Genomic DNA, 18,732 nt, shown 5'->3' with positions numbered 1-18,732 from the left:
GCCAATGCTGTTTTCCATTTCATGTGTCCTCTGGAAGGGTGAAAGTGGAAAAGCAGACCCAGTTGTGAAGTTTAGCTTTGTCACATTCTGCCAACTACCATATGCTGTTATTAGGACTAGCAATGGGACTTTAGTTCTAATACCTAAATTTCCCCTCTATCCAAGTTCTTAAAATGTGTTGAAAATAGAGAGCATTGTGAAGTTAATTTCTCCTTATGTCATTGGACAGTCTAACTTGGTATTTTGTTCTCTCAATGACTTTAATTAAAATTATACTAACACAACAATGTAAAGCAATTATACTCCAATAAAGATGTAAAAAAATATATATATATATATAGTATTCACAGGAAAAAAATAAAGAATTCGGAGTTAAAAAGAATACCATGAAAGGGCAGTGCTTTTATAGAAAGAATTTAAACTGGACTGACTGTCCACTGTCTCAGTATACTTGCTAAGGAAGTTAAGGGCTCATTTAATTTTCGTGTTAGCTTTGCTTCAAAAACTAACAGCTACATTCCCAGGACATGGCCAGCCCTTAATCAAATAAAATGTTTATTGATTTTCCACTTGGTCCTTCCACTCAGCTGCTAAGTGCATAGATGGTTCTGAAGAAATCAGACTTTGACTGAATGTGTGTGTCATATCAATGCACCACTGCCAACTTGAAGAAACTTAGAGTAACGCCTAAGATTTATTGAGTGTTTATAATGGGGCCAGAAGTTTTGCATGAATTACCTCATGTAATCTTCAGGACATATCTGAGTATTACAAGCAATTTTAATTTGCAGATAAAGACACAGGCTTAGGAAAGTTATGAAACTTGTCTCAGGTCAGTCAAAGGGATACACAGCTGTATGTTTGCCTCTGCTGAGTAATCTCTGGGGTTTCTGGGACTCCAGTGCCAGAAAGATCCTGAAAAATGCAGACGTGGATGATACGGATGGAAAAGAAGGCGTGCTAAAATCAAGTCCCGGAGGCCCAGTCCTAATCTTGCCTTCCTGACCAGGGACAATCTTGACCAGGCCTGTCTGATCACACTTCAAGGAAGATGGCTCGTGGCAGGTTCTCAGAGCAAACTTAACTCTACACAAGCCAGGGACAGGTGTGGGGAGAGGGGACTGAGAAATGGAAGACGTGGGAACGCTGTCCAGGCGGCGGGAAGAGAGGCGGTGGGCCTCCAGGCAGGTACCCCTTTGCAGCCCACACAGGTGCCAGACACTGGCATGAAAAAGCAGCAAGCTCCGTGAGAGGCCCTCCTGCGCCGCCCGAACGCTAGGCCAAGGCTTATCCCTGACCTTCGTAAAGACAGATACCCGCGGCAGCTCAAAGCCGAGGGGCTGCTGCGGCAAGTGCGCGCAACACGACGGGCTGGAATACGCCCGACGCGAGGAAGCACCTGAGCGCGGCCGGGCCGGGACTTTCCCCGCGACCCGCCCCGGCCGTGGGCCCCTCCCAGCGTCTCTTCTCCGTCAGCCGGAGCCCGGCCCCGGAGGTCCCAGGACGTCACCGAAGCGCGATCGAGCCTCCAGCCCGCCCCCTGCGCGCCTTCCTTTTCCTCCCGTTCGGTGACGCGGAGGCCCGGGCCGCGCCTGCTGACACACTCACACGCTCGCTTCGGCCCGGCCTGCGCCCGCCCCCCAACCCAACCATGGCGGCTCTCACACGCCTCTCCTCCCGCCTGCGGTTCTGCGCCTCCGCCCGCCGCCCCGGGGGCGCCTGGTCCAAGGTAAAGTGCGGGTGAAGAGCAAGGCCGCGCGTCGAACGAGTGCGGACGAAACCCCGAGTGGTGCCAGCGTTTTCTCCTCTGCCCGAACCCACCCGCTCCAGTCCGGGAGCCGGCATCCTGGGCGCAGTACCCAGGGCCCCGAGACGCGACGACGCCTTCCTTGCCTGGCCGCTCTGCCTCATGGCCTCCTTGGCTTGGTTCTGCACCTGCTTTCCCGATGGGGCGAAACGAGGCAAAGGAGCGCGCGGAGAGGCTGAGGGGCAGGAAGACGCCTGGCAACAACGCCGCGCCCTTCGGGGCTCGCTCGCGTCCTCCCGGGCACGAGTCTCCGCTTTGCGGGCAGCCTTCTGGGAAGGGGCTCTGGCGGCCGAAACGGGACGAGGAGGGTTCGCTTGTTTAAAGGGGGCAAGGGGCGACGGCTGTAGCTGGTAGGTTTGCGCTCCGATTTGGGAATCTCGGGGCGGGGGCGCCTCTAGAGGCCCGGAACCCAGCGCTGGGCTAGCCAGGGGTCGGCTTGAGTTCACCGCCAAGGGGATGGAACGCTGCGCCCCACCTCCTGGATAGGGCTGCGCCGCACCTCGGCGGTGGGAAGGGGAACCCGGGCCGGAGCCCTTGCCTAGGCGTTTACCTCCTCACGCGGAGGAGCCTGTAGAGGATAGGCGGTGGCTAGAGCGCAGGCTTCGGGCGCCGGCTTCCCTTCTTCCGAGGCTCCTCGGGATTTCCGATTTCAAAGCCTTTTGCAAACCTTGTTCCGCCTTCACTGCAAACACTTCACGAGTGGTAGTATCCTGAGGCATTCGCGCCGCGATTGTTGGCTGACGTGTAGTCTTTTTTTGCCCCATGCTCTGTCCCCACCTGTAAGCCCACGTCCCGGTGCGGTTCCTATTCCGAGTCCTCGGACAGGACCAGAGCTCTGAGTCTTGGAGGGTGGCTTACCTCGGCTACGTCCATCACCACGGGAGCCTTTTCCTTGGAAGAGACAAGGAAAAGTGATGTTTTTACTTAGCAGCGTTTTGAGTAATAGTTCCGAGCTTGAAAGCTTGCCTTGCACAGTTGTGTACTCACAGGGAACTCCTGCCCCGCCCCATTGCTCTTCCTTCTTCCCCACGTCCGCTCTCTGAGAGCAGTGAACGCAGAGGGGCCACCAAGCCCCGTAGGTAAGTGCTAGGATGATTTAGAACTGGAACGGTTTACTCATAAATGCTTCTTAGGAAGCATTTTGATAATTGCAGATAGCTTTGGATATGTAAAGCATTATTAAAAGGGAACTCGACCTTCAGTCAGATTGCTGTGGGCGCTGAAACTAATGCAAATCAGGACACAGCGATATCCTTGGGCCAAGGTCAATATCATTCCTTCTTTTGGCAGTTACTTATTTGCCTAAGTGTAACTTACTCATTTTCTTCAGTATATTGTTAAACTATTCCCGAAACCCAGCAAACCTCTTCTTAGATGGCCGAGCTACAAATTACGGGTTTTTCTGTATCTCATCTCTCCTTTCAGGTTTGATTATCATAGGTCCAACTCCAGCTTCCCTGTGTTCCTTCGGCGCTTGGCACTTAGGGCTCTTACTGCTTATTTAGCCCTTAAACCTTACCTCCTGCTTGCGTTAACTGTTAACACTTGTGTACTTGTTTAACTTTTTAATGTGTGTACATTGTCTTCATAACCAGATGAAATTTGCAGAGACCATATTGTATGCCTTATTCTCTGTCTCTCTCAACATTACACACTACCCTGCATAGAATAGACACTCAACACCTTTCATAGGTGGATGAGAGAACGCTGTGGGAAACTTATGTGGTAACCTTGAGAATTTTTCTGCTAAACCTACCCAACAGGTAAAATGAGATAGGTTTTTTTCTTTTTTATTTATGATAAGCATGTCTTTCAAACTTGAGTTTGCATCAGAATTACCTGGAGGCTTTATTAAATAGATTGCTGTGTTCATCCCCAGAATTTCTGATTTAGTAGGTCCTGGCTGGAGCCCCATACTCTGCATTAATAAGTTCCCAGTTGATAATGCTTCAGGTCTGAGGACTGCACTTTCAGAGCCATTGCCATTGACTTCGACTAAAATAGACTGTTGACTTAAAAAATATATATATATGCACAACGTGAGAGTTGTGAGTTAAGTTTTATTTGGGGCAAAATGAGGACTGCAGCCCAGGAGACAGTGTTTCAGATAACTCTGAAAAACTGCTCGGAGGAGGCAAAGGGAGGGGCCAGGATATTTAGAAGTTTTGCAACAAAGAGCAGGTAATTGGGAACGTCAAAAGATTGTTGTTAAATAAAGAAAACCAGATATCTCAAGTTAAGGAATTTAGCACTTTTCTTCTCTGTGTGGGAAGATGCGAGAGTCCGGGCTCACTGAAATCATTCCTTTGATATGCACCTCAGCTATCTGGGGCCTGTATTTTCACGTCCTGAGTTTCCTCAGGGCTCACTTCAGGGAGTGGCTGCAGTCTGATGGCTGCTAGATGGTAGGTATTTTCAGCCCTGAGTTTTTTCAGGGCTCCTCAGCTCACATTGGAGAGCTTGCAATCGCTGGTGACCGTGACATTATTTGTTTACTGATATGGCAGGAAATATTCAGTTTCTCAACCTACTTATTCAGACTATCAAACTTTTAATTTCTAAGATAAAAAATATGTTTTTGTGTGTATGTGTGTGTTAAAACAGAATCAAATAACTCCTTGCTACTTGAGGATAGGGAAGAGGAGAAAGTTGTTTGTAACTCAAGCCCTTTTCCTTTCTGTCCACGCCTCTACTTATTTCCCCGTGTTTGGGCAGTGTGCCAGGGTATACCGCGCTTCTCATCTGACCTTGGCCAAGGTTGAAATTTAAAAGGACAAAGGTCATTTGGGCAACCTATACCTTTGCAGATCTCATTTGACTTTCAGTATAGTTCTCTTAAATTTTCTTTTGTATTAATTGACACTTTTTATGAAAGGAGTTTTTGGAGGAAGAAAAGAATGACAGAGCTCATTTTTGCTGCTACTTTGACCCCCTCGGGTTCTCTGTCTGGGAGACTCTGATAGGCCGTGGATGTGAGCTTACAACCTCGTTGGGCTGGTTAAGGGGCAACATCTCAGGAGTCAGGTGTCATTCTCTCTACTTCCTCTCTTTTTAGGTTGACTGTATAATGAGAATAAAGGAGAGAGGATGTTGAGTATGAGTGATTGATTGCAACACAATCGACTTTATCATTTTTTCCTGTCCATATTGTGGATGAAGTGTAAAGAGGGAAACAGTTTAAAACTGATGGTGAATGCTCGCTAGATAGCCTGATTTGCGACAAATAGTACACTGGGCTAAGACTAATCATGCCTCTCTTGCAGGTAACAGTTTGCTACTTTTCTCCAGCATCCATAAACTTCAGGCCCCTTAGGGGAATGAGTTTTTTGGTGTGCTGTTCTTTACTTGTCTTTTCAGGAGGCATTCTTTGACACCCAAGATTGGATCAGGGTCCAAATATGTAGTATTTGTAGTATTGAGAGCAACAGTTGTGTCTTAATCCTTACTATCGATAGATTGAAATAAATAGTGCAGAACTTGGCTTATAAATTTTGGCACAGTAAATGTTTGTTGATTGTGTTGCTATCAGAAATTGATGCTTGATGACACCGATATTGTGAATTTGCGTCCCAGGATACAAGTTATCTACTTTCTTTCACTCTTCTGAGGGGCCGCAAATGACACAGAGTTTTCCTTATATAATAAAAGATATTGATCATAAGGGGATTCTGGTGATAATCTGTGGATAGAGTATGTCCATCCTACTCTTAAGATGAACTACTTACAGCCCAACTCTTTCAAAAATGAGCTAGTGAAATTGTATAGATTAAAAATTGAATACATCGCTATACATGGAAAGCAAATGCATGTTTCCAAATGTTTATTCACTTAAAAATGTTTTTTAATGTTTTAGGGATGTGTTTGCTACTTTTCAACCAGCACACGTCGCCATACCAAATTTTATACGGATCCAGTGGAAGCGGTAAAAGACGTCCCTGATGGTGCAACAGTACTGGTTGGTGGTGAGTAATAGTATTGTTTTTCTTTTTATGGTAACAGCCTTATGTTTTTAGCAAAGCAGGGAAATTACAGTGGCAAAGTATGTAGATTAGAAATGCCACTTATTTTATTACTTAGTTAATAAATGCCAATTGTTAGATATGCCAATTATTTTATTACTTAGTTAATAAATGCCAATTATTGGAAATGCCAATTATTTTATTACTTAGTTATTCATTATCTTATTTTTATTTATTTATTACATATTATGTATTTTTTATTACAGTGTCCCCTTCCTGAAAGCTTAGCAAGGTTTAGCACTTTATGTTTTACCTTTTCTTTCCTTTTGTGTTTCTTTTTCTATTATTTTGAAAAGCTGACGCCTTAAATGGTGGTATCTTATTAGTAGCTTTGAAAAATCCCTAGATTCTTGGGAATTCATTGATCTCATCAGCCTACAGCTAGTCACTCCTTTTGTTCCTCCTCATTTTATGAGTTTGAGAGCACATATGCCTCTATCTGTTAGTGAGTCTCCCAAGTTCTTTGCTTCTCTTTGTTTGGAATGTCTTTTAGCACCACTGTCTCGCACTCATTAAACTTGCTGCCTAATTCTTATATTGTACATTTCTTTGGATTTCTAGGCCTTGGTCACAAAAATCAAGGCTTATTTTTAAGGCTGCTCTTCATTCATTCATTCATTCAACTCAGCAGTCATTGAACTTTAGACCCAATACCATTTGAGGAATTGTGGAAGATGTAAGGAAATGAAAGTCATTGGCTTAGGCTTCTAGATCTGCAAAATCTACTCAGGCATATAAAACAAACATGCTTGAAAAAGTGACTCTACAAAGGTTCAATTTTAAAGTGGGAAAATAATAGATATGTAGTTAAGTGCAAGAAGAACAACGTGTAGCCGTATTAACACGTTGCACTTGGCCTTATACTTATGAATCAAAACTTGACAGTGATGTCTGGTACTATATCACGATGTAAAACATTTGGATACAGCTGTATGACCATTTATTTTATTTTTTTTGAGGTTTATTTGTGCTTTTATTTGCTAGTAGACTTAACCAACGTGGCCTGCAAACTTTTTTGATCTAAAAGACACATTTTACATTACAATCCAACAAACACACACACGTATAAAGTATGTATACATATATAAGTGAAACAAAAGTTTTGCCAAAAATGTCTATCCTGAGTGTTAATTCTTTTTTTTTTTTTGAGACTTTTTTTAAGCAGTTTTAGGTTTACAACAAAATGGACAGGAAGGTACGGAAATTCCCCATGACCCCTCTCCCCACACGTGCATAGCTATTATCAAGAGTGGTAGCTTTTTTCTTTTTTAAACCAGGGATGAACTGCCTTGGCACATCATAATCAACAAGTCCACGGTTCATCTTAGGGTTCACTTTAACAAAGTGAATAGTGTTGCATGTTCTATGGGTTTGGACAAAAGTATAATGACATATATCCATCATTTTAATGTCATACAAAGTATGTCACTGCTCATAAAAACTTATGTACTCTGTGTATTCATCTCCCCCCTCCCCTCAAATTCCTGGCACCAGGAATTTGATCTTTTTATTGTGTATGACTATTTATTAAGTTGCTGAGATATGCCTGTGCATTTTGCTTAGTAGGTCTAATAATGTGCTGGTATATTTTCTTTTTTATTAAAAAGAATGACACATACATTTCCCTAAAAGAACGTTACCCTCTCCACAAATTGTTTATCTTTTTGGCTCATTATAGGTTTTGGGTTATGTGGAATTCCAGAGAATCTTATAGGAGCTTTGCTAAAGACTGGAGTAAAAGGACTAACTGCAGTCAGCAACAATGCAGGGTAAGCGTGCATTTTTAAAACAATTGGCTTGAAAGAAATGACAGTCCTCCATGATATTGAAATGAAGTCTATCAGTGAAATGAAAAATTTCCCTATTGACAAGAGCAATATGCTCAAGGATCAAAAGATCATGTTTATTGGGACTTCCGCCACAGTCCAATGGTTAAGACTCTGTGCTTGCACTGCAGGGGGCATGGGTTTGATCCCTGGTCAGGGAAACCAACATCCTGCAATGAAAAAAAAAAAAAGTATGTTAAAATTGAGTCCTTCATTTTAAAATTTAAAGATGTTCCTTTATGTTGTATGTTATTGTAGATCTTTATTTATAAAGGAAGATGGACATCCATTTGAAATCTGTTTCAAGTCTTTTCTTTTGGTTATACCCTTACCCTAGATGATACATAAAGAATACCAACAGTCATTACAAATGTTTCTGGTCTTGGGAAAAGGAGGAGGGTATGCAGCTGGCACTTAAGACAGTAGGCTCACATATCAAAATGGTGAAAACTGAGCCATAAAATTTTAATGATGAATGGCCTGCATATTAAGATATATTTCGTTATCAAGGAAAAAGCTATTTTTGTGCAAAATGGTAAATTGTCAGCTCTCCTTTAACAATGAAAGACTTTAAAGATCTTAAAAATTAAAGAAATTAACTGAATTGGCAGTTTAGTCTGTTATCATAAATGCAATTTAGAAGAAATAGCACAGATTATTTAGGAAACAAAACTGATCTACATTTGTGCTCATTTTTCCCTTTGCTGAGTTTATTTATGCTATTATTTTCATTTGGAAGGCTCTCCACTTCTCTGCCTATCCACATCTTTCCCATCTTACAGAAGAAGCCCTATCTAATTATAGAATTGCTCTAGCCTTCATTGATCTTTCCCCTTTCTGAATTCCTCTGGAGATGGTTAGCCTTTCTTTGTGTACTGAATTGTATTTATTATCTCTTAGGTATATTACAGGCCAATCCTGTTACTTGGAGTAGTTTTCTTTTTTCTTTTTATTTATTTTTTGGCTGCTCCACGTGGCATGCGGGATCTTAGTTCCCCCACCAGGGATCAAACCTGTGCCCCCTGCAGTGGAAGTGCAGAGTCTTAACCACTGGACCGCCAGGGAAGTCCCTAGAGTAGTTTTCTATTTCCTACTATGCTTAGCCTGTAGTCTCAGAATCACCGAGAGTTGGAGCTGGACGGGATTGTAGAGATCATCTGTTCCAGTTCCCTCATTTAACAGGGGAAACTCGTCTGTAATCAGGGAAGTAACTTGTTCATGATCACTTGACATTTCTTAAACACATCCTGTGCCCTTTGAGCCGACTTTATATTTATTAAAAATACTTTTGATTATCAGTACTTGGTTGGGTTTTCCTGTTAGCTCAGTGCTTACAAGGAGTGGTGTAGATCAATGTAAATTCTCGATGCAGAGTAGGTACCGATAACCTACTTCCTTGAACTCAAAGAAGGCACTTTGCACATCCTCATTGGCAGTTGATTCTCATAATTAGAGGAGTTTAAATCCTTAAGGTCTATAGGGATGAGGGCTTTGTTTTGATCCTTAGAGTCAGATAAATGAGGACAACTTAGCATCACTTTATTGGAGAACCAACGACATGGTTTGAGTTGTTGGGTAAATGTAGAGAACATGGAATTAGAAGTAATGGTCATCACCAATATGTGGAATCGAAAAGAATGATACAAATGAACTTATTTACAAAACAGAAATAGACTCACAGACATAGAAAACAAACTTATGGTTACCAAAGGGGAAAGGGGGCAGGGGAGGGATAAATTAGGAGTTTGGGATTAACAGATACATACTACTATATGTAAAATAGATAAACAAGGACCTACTGTATAGCACAGGGAACTATATTCAATATCTTGTAACAACCTCTAATGGAAAAGAATCTGAAAAAGAATGTATATGAATATATAACCAAATCACTTTGCTGTACACCTGAAACTAATACAGCATTGTAAATCAACTATAAAAAAAAAAGGAGTAATGGCTATTTTCTTCTTTAGAAAAAGACTCCATCTATATAAGTTCTGCCTGAATTGGAAGTCTTTCCAAAGCTCAGGATTCCTGATTGTCTGCTTTTGTTTTATTTGCTTTTAATGATCACTAAGACCTGTTGGCCTGAGGTACCACTTACTTTGCTACGGAGTATTAACTGTTAGTCTTGATAGGACAAACCCTACCTTAGGATCATTCAGATGAATTGATACTTTGATATGGATTGATTAGGAAGGCAGGAAAATTGCAGTTGTTCCTTTGATTTTTGGAAGACTTTGACATATGAATTACAAGCCTGTATAAACCAAAAGTTTCATGATATGCTATATAGCAACCAATTAAATCACAGAGCCAAGGGAAGGATAGGTGTGCTATATTAGTTATTTTCATTTCCTCGTGACAAGGTAATTTTGGATTACAGTTCTTGAAGGTGGGGATTTAGACAACTCCAAGGGCAGCCCCACTTCCATGTAGAAGACTAATAAATACTGACAGGTAATATGTACACCAGTCCTCCCTTATCCATGATTTTGCTTTATGTGGTTTCAGTTACCTATGGTCAACCTTGGTCTGCAAATATTAAATGGAAAATTCGAGAAATAAACAATTCATAAGTTTTAAATTACAGGCTATTCTGCGTAGTGTGATGAAGTCTCGGGCCCTCCTGCTCTGTCCTGCCCTGGATGTGAATCATACCTTTGTCCAGTGTACCCCTCCAGTTGGTCACTTAGTAGCCACCCCGGTTATCAGATCCATGGTCATCAGATCCACTGTTGCCGTATCCTCGGTTATCAGATCCATGATCTGTATCGCAGTGCTTGTGTCCAAGGAACCCTTATTTTACTTAATAATGGCCCCCAAGTGCAAGAGTATTATTTTTTTTTTTAATTTTTTTTAACATCTTTATTGGAGTATAATTGCTTTACAATGGTGTGTTAGTTTCTGCTTTATAACAAAGTGAATCAGTTATACATATACATACGTTCCCATATCTCTTCCCTCTTGAGTCTCCCTCCCTCCCACCCTCCCTATCCCACCCCCCCTATCCCACCCCTCTAGGTGGTCACAAACCACCGAGCTGATCTCCCTGTGCTATGCGGCTGCTTCCCACTAGCTATCTATTTTATGTTTGGTAGTGTATATATGTCCATGCCACTCTCTCACTTTGTCACAGCTTACCCTTCCCCCTCTCCATGTCCTCAAGTCCATTCTCTAGTAGGTCTGTGTCTTTATTCCCATTTTACCCCTAGGTTCTTCATGACCTTTTTTTTTTCTTAGATTCCATATATATGTGTTAGCATACGGTATTTGTTTTTCTCTTTCTGACTTACTTCACTCTGTATGACAGACTCTAGGTCCATCCACCTCACCACAAATAACTGTTTTGTTTCTTTTTATGGCTGAGTAATATTCCATTGTATATATGTGCCACATCTTCTTTATCCATTCATCCGATGATGGACACTTAGGTTGCTTCCATGTCCTGGCTATTGTAAATAGAGCTCCAATGAACATTTTGGTACATGACTCTTTTTGAATTATGGTTTTCTCAGGGTATATGCCCAGTAGTGGGATTGCTGGGTCATATGGTAGTTCTATTTTTAGCTTTTTAAGGAACCTCCATACTGTTCTCCATAGTGGCTGTATCAATTTACATTCCCACCCAAGAGTATTATTAACAGTGGAGAGCTGTCTCCTCCAGCCCTGGACCTGATGGGATGAGGGGAGGGGGCTGTTTGTACCCAGAAGAAAGCCTTATGGAGAGGGCTATCCAATGTGCTGCAGCCTGCCAGGGAGAGAGCCAAGGGAATAGATGTCCTGCTACCATTCTCCCCCCACCCCCCCCACCCCCCTGGTGGTGCCTTACACTGGCTGAACCCAATCAGCAGTGGATGGGCCCAATCAGAAGCCAGAGGGCAGGGCACCCCATGATTCAGTCTACACAGGACAGCTGCCCCAGGCTAGAGGTTGGAGAATGGATCCGGAGGGACACATAGCAAATATCCAGCATGAAGACTTGATGATTTTCATTTTTATTACAAAGGAGCCAGTGAGGAGGGGGAAAGTGAAATCAAGCAATAAATTCATTTGACAAATGGTCAACAGATGTTTATGTAGAACCCTATCTGGAGGAAGAGTTTCCAAGAGAGATGGAAAGGCCAGTTCAAGGCCCCTAGACAGGATGTCTGGTGTGTTTGAGGGACTGTAAGGAGGCCAGCAGAGGTAGAGAAGTGAGCAAAAAGGAAAATGGGAGGAATGAGGTCAGAGGTGTGAAAGGGCATCCCATCCCATCCCAGGGGGCCTTGCAGGCCACTCTAGAGACATTTGCTTTTACTCTAAATAAATGGGTACCAAGGCAGGGTTTTGAGCAGAGCAGTGACACGATCTGACATATTTTATTTTATACTTGTATTTTTGGCTGTCATTTTATGAGTAGATCGTAGCAGGCAGGAGTAGAAACAAGAAAGGTTACTGCAGTATCCGGGCAAGAGATGGGCCGGTCCCAGAGAGGGAGTGAGAAATGCTCAGATTCTGGATAGATTCTGAAGGTAGAGTCAGGATTTTCCAATAAAGTTGCCGTGGAATGTGTGTGTCAGGGATCACACCATGAGTTTTGTTCTGAAGTAGTGAGGATGGGGCTGCCATCAGGTGAGATGAGGAAGCTTGCAGATGGAGCTGAATTGAGGGGAACAGAATTGTTTACCTGAAGAACTGAAGGCCTAGCTAGGTAGTAATTAGCAGTAGGTAAACAAACCAAAAACGTAAAGCATTTTGTGTTATGTTTTGCAAGAGCGACTTTTTAGTGATTTGTAGCCCTCTAGTGGACAAGTGTGTTATCAATCTTCAGGGAATTCTCACATCTCAAAAAATGCACTCTTGAAAATACTTGTTATTTAGGCTTTAGTTTTCTTTTGAACCAAGTAAGAATAAATCATGCAGGTATTTCTTTTACACCCATGGTGGGTGGGAAATGTTATTAGATTCAATAGTGGAAGCTAGGACTATAAAACAAGTCTATCAGGAGGTTGACAGTTACCTGTTACCTGAACTACTTTAAGGTATTCAGTGTGTCAGGACAGTTGGGGGGAGGTTAGAGGCTTGGAAATGATACATTCTGAGAATTAGGAAAGAGTTGAGTGGGAATGGCCACTTGGGGGCATGAGAAAAATGAGGAGGGAGAGTGAAGTCGAAGTTGGGAGAAAAGGAGGTTGTTAGGAGAAATGTGAGTGGTTTGTCATATAAAATTTCAAGTTTTTGAATGTAAGTGATATTAACGTTCTATCAGATGTCCCTTTGATTCTAAGCTGCTTGCATTTTCCTTCTAGGGTTGACAACTTTGGTTTGGGCCTTTTACTTCGATCCAAGCAGATAAAACGCATGATTTCTTCGTATGTGGGTGAAAATGCAGAATTTGAACGACAGTATTTATCTGGTGAATTAGAAGTAGAGCTGACACCTCAGGTAAAAAAAATTCTTTTTTTTTTTTTTTTTGTACAATACTAACATATTTTAAAATTTACCTTTTTCCTCCTAGAAATTTCATTGTGTAAGAGAGGTAAGGTAGAATGCTCTTTTGCCAAACCAAGGAAATTTGTTTACAGGTCACACCTCTTGATTGCTAGAGGACTAATATTTTGTTGCTGTGCACTGAAAAAGAAGGTGAAAATATCTAGGCTTCAGGATAAAATTTTAAGTTTGGCACTATAATGTATATTTCACTGGAGCGTGCAAAAGAAATTGCTGGAATGTTTGAGGATTGTCCTAAAAGTCAATTCCTATGAATCACAGAATTAGAAATTTGTGGGGAATCTGGTCTTGCTGAGACATAAGAAAGTAAAGGCCATGGAGGGACTACATCACAGAGTAAGTGCTGGGATCAGAGCCCAGGTGTCTAGAGAGCTGACGCCATTACAAAGGAAGCAGTGATTGCAATTAATCTAGCAAGTTTCTCCTCACTTTATACACCATTACCTCTCCTAACTGATTGAAGAGTTTGTCCTGAGCAAAGTTTTTGAAGCCATATGAGTAAAACAAGGGTCTACAGGTTGTATGCATTACTCTTCCATTTTGACATGGTCTGCCTTCATCTCTGAAACTGAGCCCACCACTCTGCTTTATTTTTGTCAACAGAATGTATTATTACCACTGACTTCATCAAATTGGTAATAATGTAATACAGCAGAATTTTTTAAAATTCAATCATTAAATCACTGTATATGCTTATCTGGAGAGAACAAGCATGGGAGAACTGTTTTTTCTACCTGAAGCTTCACAGTGTTTTTCCAAGTCACACCTGATCACTCTACAGTGTTGGCACCTGTGCCTCTCATAGTATTACACATGCTTGATTTATCCAATTTTCATTTAAAGTTTTTTGAGAATAACAAAAGGTGTACTATCTTCATCGCTTGTGCCGCTTTTACAAAATACCACAGACTGGGTGGCTTAGAGAAGAGAAATTTATTTCTCACTGTTATGGTGGCTGAGAAGTACAAGATCAAGGTACAGGCTGATTTGGTTCTTGGTTGGGGGAGGGGAGAGAGGGAGAGGGACAGTGAGAGGGAGAGGGAGAGCACGTGCAAGTGAGTGCCCTGGGGTCTCTTATTATAAGGACACTAATCCTCTTTGATCAGGGCCCCACCCTTATGACCTCATTTAACCTTGTTGCACATTGGGGGTTAGGGCTTCAACATGTGAATTTTGGCAGGGTGGGGGGGGGCCCAAATCCGTCCATAGCATATACTTTTCATCTTCACATTATAGGTTGAGGTAACATATCCTTTGAGTTGTGGAGCTATTGAAAATTAACTTTTCAATTACCTTTTTATCTTTTTTTTTTTTTTTGTCTGTGCTGGGTCTCCGTTGCGATACGCAGGCTTCTCCAGTTGTGGCGCACGGGCTCTAGAGTGCACGGGCTCGGTAGTTGCAGCACACAGGCTTCTCTCTAGTTGTGGCGCATGGGCTTAGTTGCCCCATGTCATGTGGGATCTTAGTTCCCTGACCGGGGATCGAACCTGCGTCCCCTGCATTGGAAGGTGGATTCTTAACCACTGGACCACCAGGGAAGTCCCTGCCTTTTTTTTATCTTTTGCATTATCCCTTATTTTGTCAGAGGGCATATACATGGGAAAGGAACTTCCTTAATATTTCTTTCACATTCTTCCCTTAAGCTGAAAGAAGTTCAGGATTTCCTGCCCCAACTTACTGGTGCATGAGTAAACATTGGCTCTGGGAACTTGTTTTGCAGCCTGAGAGCCAGGGAGGAAGTGCTGATGAAGTGGTAGGGATTAGGACTCCCTTGGGGGTTGGATGTGGGGTCTTGGTGGTACCTTCAGGGGGCCTGTATGTGGCAGTAATCGATTTTCATGCCTTTGCCCAGTTGGATAAAGAGGAGTATAGTATTCAGGGAGGGTGGACATAAAAATATTTTAAAGTAGGGAGTGTTATTATAGTTGTTTTGATGGTTTAATTTTTGTGGATGTTATTAACTTAAAATACCCAAAGTGCAGGGAAGAGTCACCTCTGTCCACCAGTTAGAACAGAGAACCAGGTATCTGGAAGGTTTTCAGTTATGTCACAGGTCCATCCTTCCTCAGAATATCCCGCCTATTCCAAATGACTCAGTGTCTGAAATCCCAGCTGTTAGTCCCTTCTTTGAGTTTAGTATTTAAAGGCCCCAGTTCAAGTGGAAAATTGTTTTCAGGTTGGGACAATATTAACACACCATCATTAATATCTAAACCTAGGGAATTCCCTGGCAGTCCAGCAGTTAGGGCTCTGTGCTTCCACTGCAGGGGGCACGGGTTCGATCCCTGGTCGGGGAGCTGAGATCCCACAAGCCGCATGGCACAGCCAAAACAAAACAAAACAAAATCTGAACCTATTCTTACTACTGGTTAGCTAGTCAGTTATTTAGTCTGAATATGCTGTAGCTAGACCGTAGCAAGACGTTTCACGTTAGGGAGCGTGTCAGGAAACGTTTGGGTCCAGAGTTATTACCGTGTGCGAAAACTGGGTGGAAAGGCAGGTGGTGGTGGAAGAGCTGGGGAAATTAGGTTTGAAATCACTGGTCCCTAGAAGGGGGACAAAGATGATCAGAAGAAGATACAAAAAAACTTTACTTTTAGCTGTTCCTACTCTGAAACAAAATTTGAATCTCTCTTGGCTTTTTAAAAACCATTTTACCTGTATGTTGTACTCTTTGTCTAGCTTGAATTTTTCCTTAGTTAGATAATGTAGTAGATAAAATACTTATGAGAATGGTTTAGAATAAATTCTAGATAGGTTTGAACGTTTTACATTATTATTATATAATCATAACATTGTTATTAAAGATAAGGTTCAGGCCATGCCTACGTAGAGCACACAGTAAAACACAAAATTTAACTGTATGTTTTTTAATGTATACAGTTAAAGTTACATACTTCAGATTTGGAAATTGATTTAAAAATATTACAGATAGACTGATGTAGAATGTGATGTCAAGAAACCAGTGGAGACATGGAAGCTGAAAGCACTAATATACAAATAAGCAGTTCCATTAAGAATTAAGGATTAAGGATAGAGAGGTTGTTGTCTAGAAAGATAGTAACTGTTTTACATTGATAGTCTAGCCTGCGGTGTCAGCCCCGCAGTATGCACGAACCAGTATGCACTGCTGGGTGTGGTTTAGATAGATAAACACCTAGAAAACAGGGACGGTGCCTGTAAGTGTTTCTGTGTCTGCAGACAGAAGTGTGTTTAATGGACTTCTGATGCAGTGTTGTTTGCTCACTTGTAGGGCACGCTTGCAGAGAGGATTCGTGCAGGTGGGGCTGGAGTGCCTGCATTTTACACCAGCACAGGGTATGGGACCCTGGTGCAAGAAGGAGGGTCACCGATCAAATACAGCAAAGACGGCAGCATTGCCATTGCCAGTAAGCCAAGAGAGGTAAGAAAGCTGGATATCTCTATCAGCACAGGATTCCAGGTGGACTCAGCTGGGTAACTAAGTATAAAACCACACCTGTGTGAGAACAAACACTGTCATTCATTCCGTAATGTAAACACGTTAGGTAAAATTTCTAGCTAAAACTGAGCATCTGCTAGTAATTTAAATCACATAGAGAGACCAGAATAAATAAATGAGAAGAATCTGTAATCCGTAGAAGAGGTGCAAGTCAAGATTAGTTTTATGGTAAGTTTTAAGAAATTTAGGAGCGTTTATAATTGATGATTATGTTTATGTGGAAAATAGAGTAGATGTATGCTATATATGGCATGAAACTCTTCATGCTCAGGCCCCTTCTGGATGTGATTGAAGGGGGAGAAAAAAGCCAAAGAAATCACAAGTTTGTCTACAATCTTAAAAAGCGGGGGCAGTTATAACTATATAATGGAAGAGGGTTCATATTATCTCCTTTGTCCTTCATTTTGTATACTGGACATATTTGAATAACTGAATAACTTAGTTTTATTTAAAGTGCTAGATAGGATGGGGTATCTTTATCCTGGGTAACTTCACTCACATATTAGAAAAGAATAGGGACTGACCTGGCAATCCAGTGGTTAAGACTTCGCCTACCAATGCAGGGGGTGTGGGTTCGATTCCTGGTTGGGGAGCTAAGATCCCACATGCCTCACGGCCAAAAAACCAAAACATAAAACAGAAGCAATACTGTAACAAATTCAATGAAGACTTTAAAAATAGTCCACATCAAAAAAATCTTTAAAAAAAAAAAGAAAAGAAAAGAACTCTAGATATAGGTATTTGAGATACTCAGGTTTGAGCCAGTTTTTAAAATGACACAGGCCAGCTGTATTTTTAGTATCTTTCCCTTCTCCCTGCCCACATGGCTCATGAGAGTTAACAAAGGTTGCAGAAATGCTGAGCTTATCTCTAGGGAAGCGAAAATTTAGTAAATCAAGGGCTTTTATCACCTTTCTGCTTATAGGGATGTTAGCTCTGCACGTCCGTGTCTTGAGGGAAGATAAAGGTCATGCCCTTGTCCCCTGCTGTCCAGCGTTTGTCCAGCAGCGTCCTCCATCTGGAGCTTTGCCTTTCTGATTAGAGTGACCTATATTGACTCAAAGCTTTTGTTAAAATTTTTCATACTCTATCTTGCTTCTTTCTTTACTGCCTAATTAGGTTTAAAAAGTTTTTGACAAAGTAAAGGACAGGAACCTAATTATTAAGATGGATCTTGGTTAATATAGATAAAGATGCCTGGCAAAATCGGGTGAATGCTTTGAGAGCTTGCTAGAAGTTACAGCATTAACTCTCCTGGTGAAAACATAAGATAGACTAGAATCTGTTCTGAATACCTGGGTTCATTTCAGCCTGGAGTCAGGTGTAGGAATCTAGCAGTTTTGTCACTTTGTCTGCATCCCCTAGGAATACAACAATAATTTCTTGAAATGATTCTTGTTAGCTCTTTGTCGTCCTTGATTACGGTGGGAAGAGGAAATGAGTGAATTCCTTAGGTCAGTGATAGTTATTGAGGACCTTCTGTTTGTCAAGCACTGGTCTAAGTGTGGTGGGAAAAGGGGTGTTCTAGACCAAGTGCCCCTGACAAGGGACAAATAGACAAACACACAGTGTCAATACTGGAAGTGCTGTGAACACAAATCAAGTAGGGCAAAGGCAGAGAGGATGATGAGTGGTCAGGAAGGTGTGCTCCAGGCTGGGTCAGGGAAAACCTGTCTGAGCAGGTGACATTTGGTAGAGTCCTGAATAAAATAGGGAATGAGGCGGGTGAAGATTATAGGTTTGTGCTCTAGTCAGAAGGAAGAGGAAGGACAGGGTCCCAGGGCAGGCTTGCCTCATGTGTGGAACAGCAGGGCAGTGAGACTGGAACAGAGTGAATGAGGAGAGAGTGGTAGGGTTGGAGGTTAAAGAGAGGCGAGGGCCAGACCACACGAGTTTGGCCTTTACTGAGTGTGGTGAGAGGACAACAGAGTGTTTTGAACATGGTGGGACAGTGATGGGATCTGAGTTACATTTTGGAAAGAGCACTGTGGCTGTTGGGTAGTGAGTTTTTTGCTGGAGACCCAACAGCAGAAGCAGGGAGACGGATGCAGAGGCTGTTGTATTAATCCAGGTGGGAGTGGAAGGTGGTTTAAGCAGTGGAATTTG

The 18,732-nt window shown here is 42.1% G+C and overlaps 1 protein-coding gene across 4 annotated transcripts in view; it reads left to right on the top strand.

Moving 5' to 3' along the window:
- Nucleotides 1-1,505: 1,505 nt before the first annotated feature.
- OXCT1 (3-oxoacid CoA-transferase 1) overlaps nucleotides 1,506-18,732 on the top strand; it is a 138,095-nt gene continuing 120,868 nt past the window's right edge. The window contains exons 1-5 of one of the 4 annotated variants that reach the window (XM_036846905.1): nucleotides 1,506-1,729; nucleotides 5,661-5,769; nucleotides 7,505-7,595; nucleotides 12,944-13,079; nucleotides 16,399-16,548. In XM_036846905.1, the coding sequence (XP_036702800.1) occupies nucleotides 1,652-1,729; nucleotides 5,661-5,769; nucleotides 7,505-7,595; nucleotides 12,944-13,079; nucleotides 16,399-16,548 (564 nt within the window). In that variant the 5' untranslated portion in view covers nucleotides 1,506-1,651. Of the gene's footprint in view, nucleotides 1,730-1,788; nucleotides 2,158-2,840; nucleotides 2,887-5,660; nucleotides 5,770-7,504; nucleotides 7,596-12,943; nucleotides 13,080-16,398; nucleotides 16,549-18,732 lie in introns of those variants that run through there. The other 3 variants (XM_036846906.1, XM_036846908.1, XM_036846907.1) reach the window with 3 other exon arrangements.

The sequence above is a fragment of the Balaenoptera musculus genome, chromosome 3 (genome assembly GCF_009873245.2).
Source record: "Balaenoptera musculus isolate JJ_BM4_2016_0621 chromosome 3, mBalMus1.pri.v3, whole genome shotgun sequence".
In the NCBI taxonomy this organism is placed as follows: Eukaryota; Metazoa; Chordata; class Mammalia; order Artiodactyla; family Balaenopteridae; genus Balaenoptera; species Balaenoptera musculus.
The sequence above is the reverse complement of the archived record's forward strand: the minus strand, read 5'-3'. Positions and strand labels throughout refer to the sequence as shown.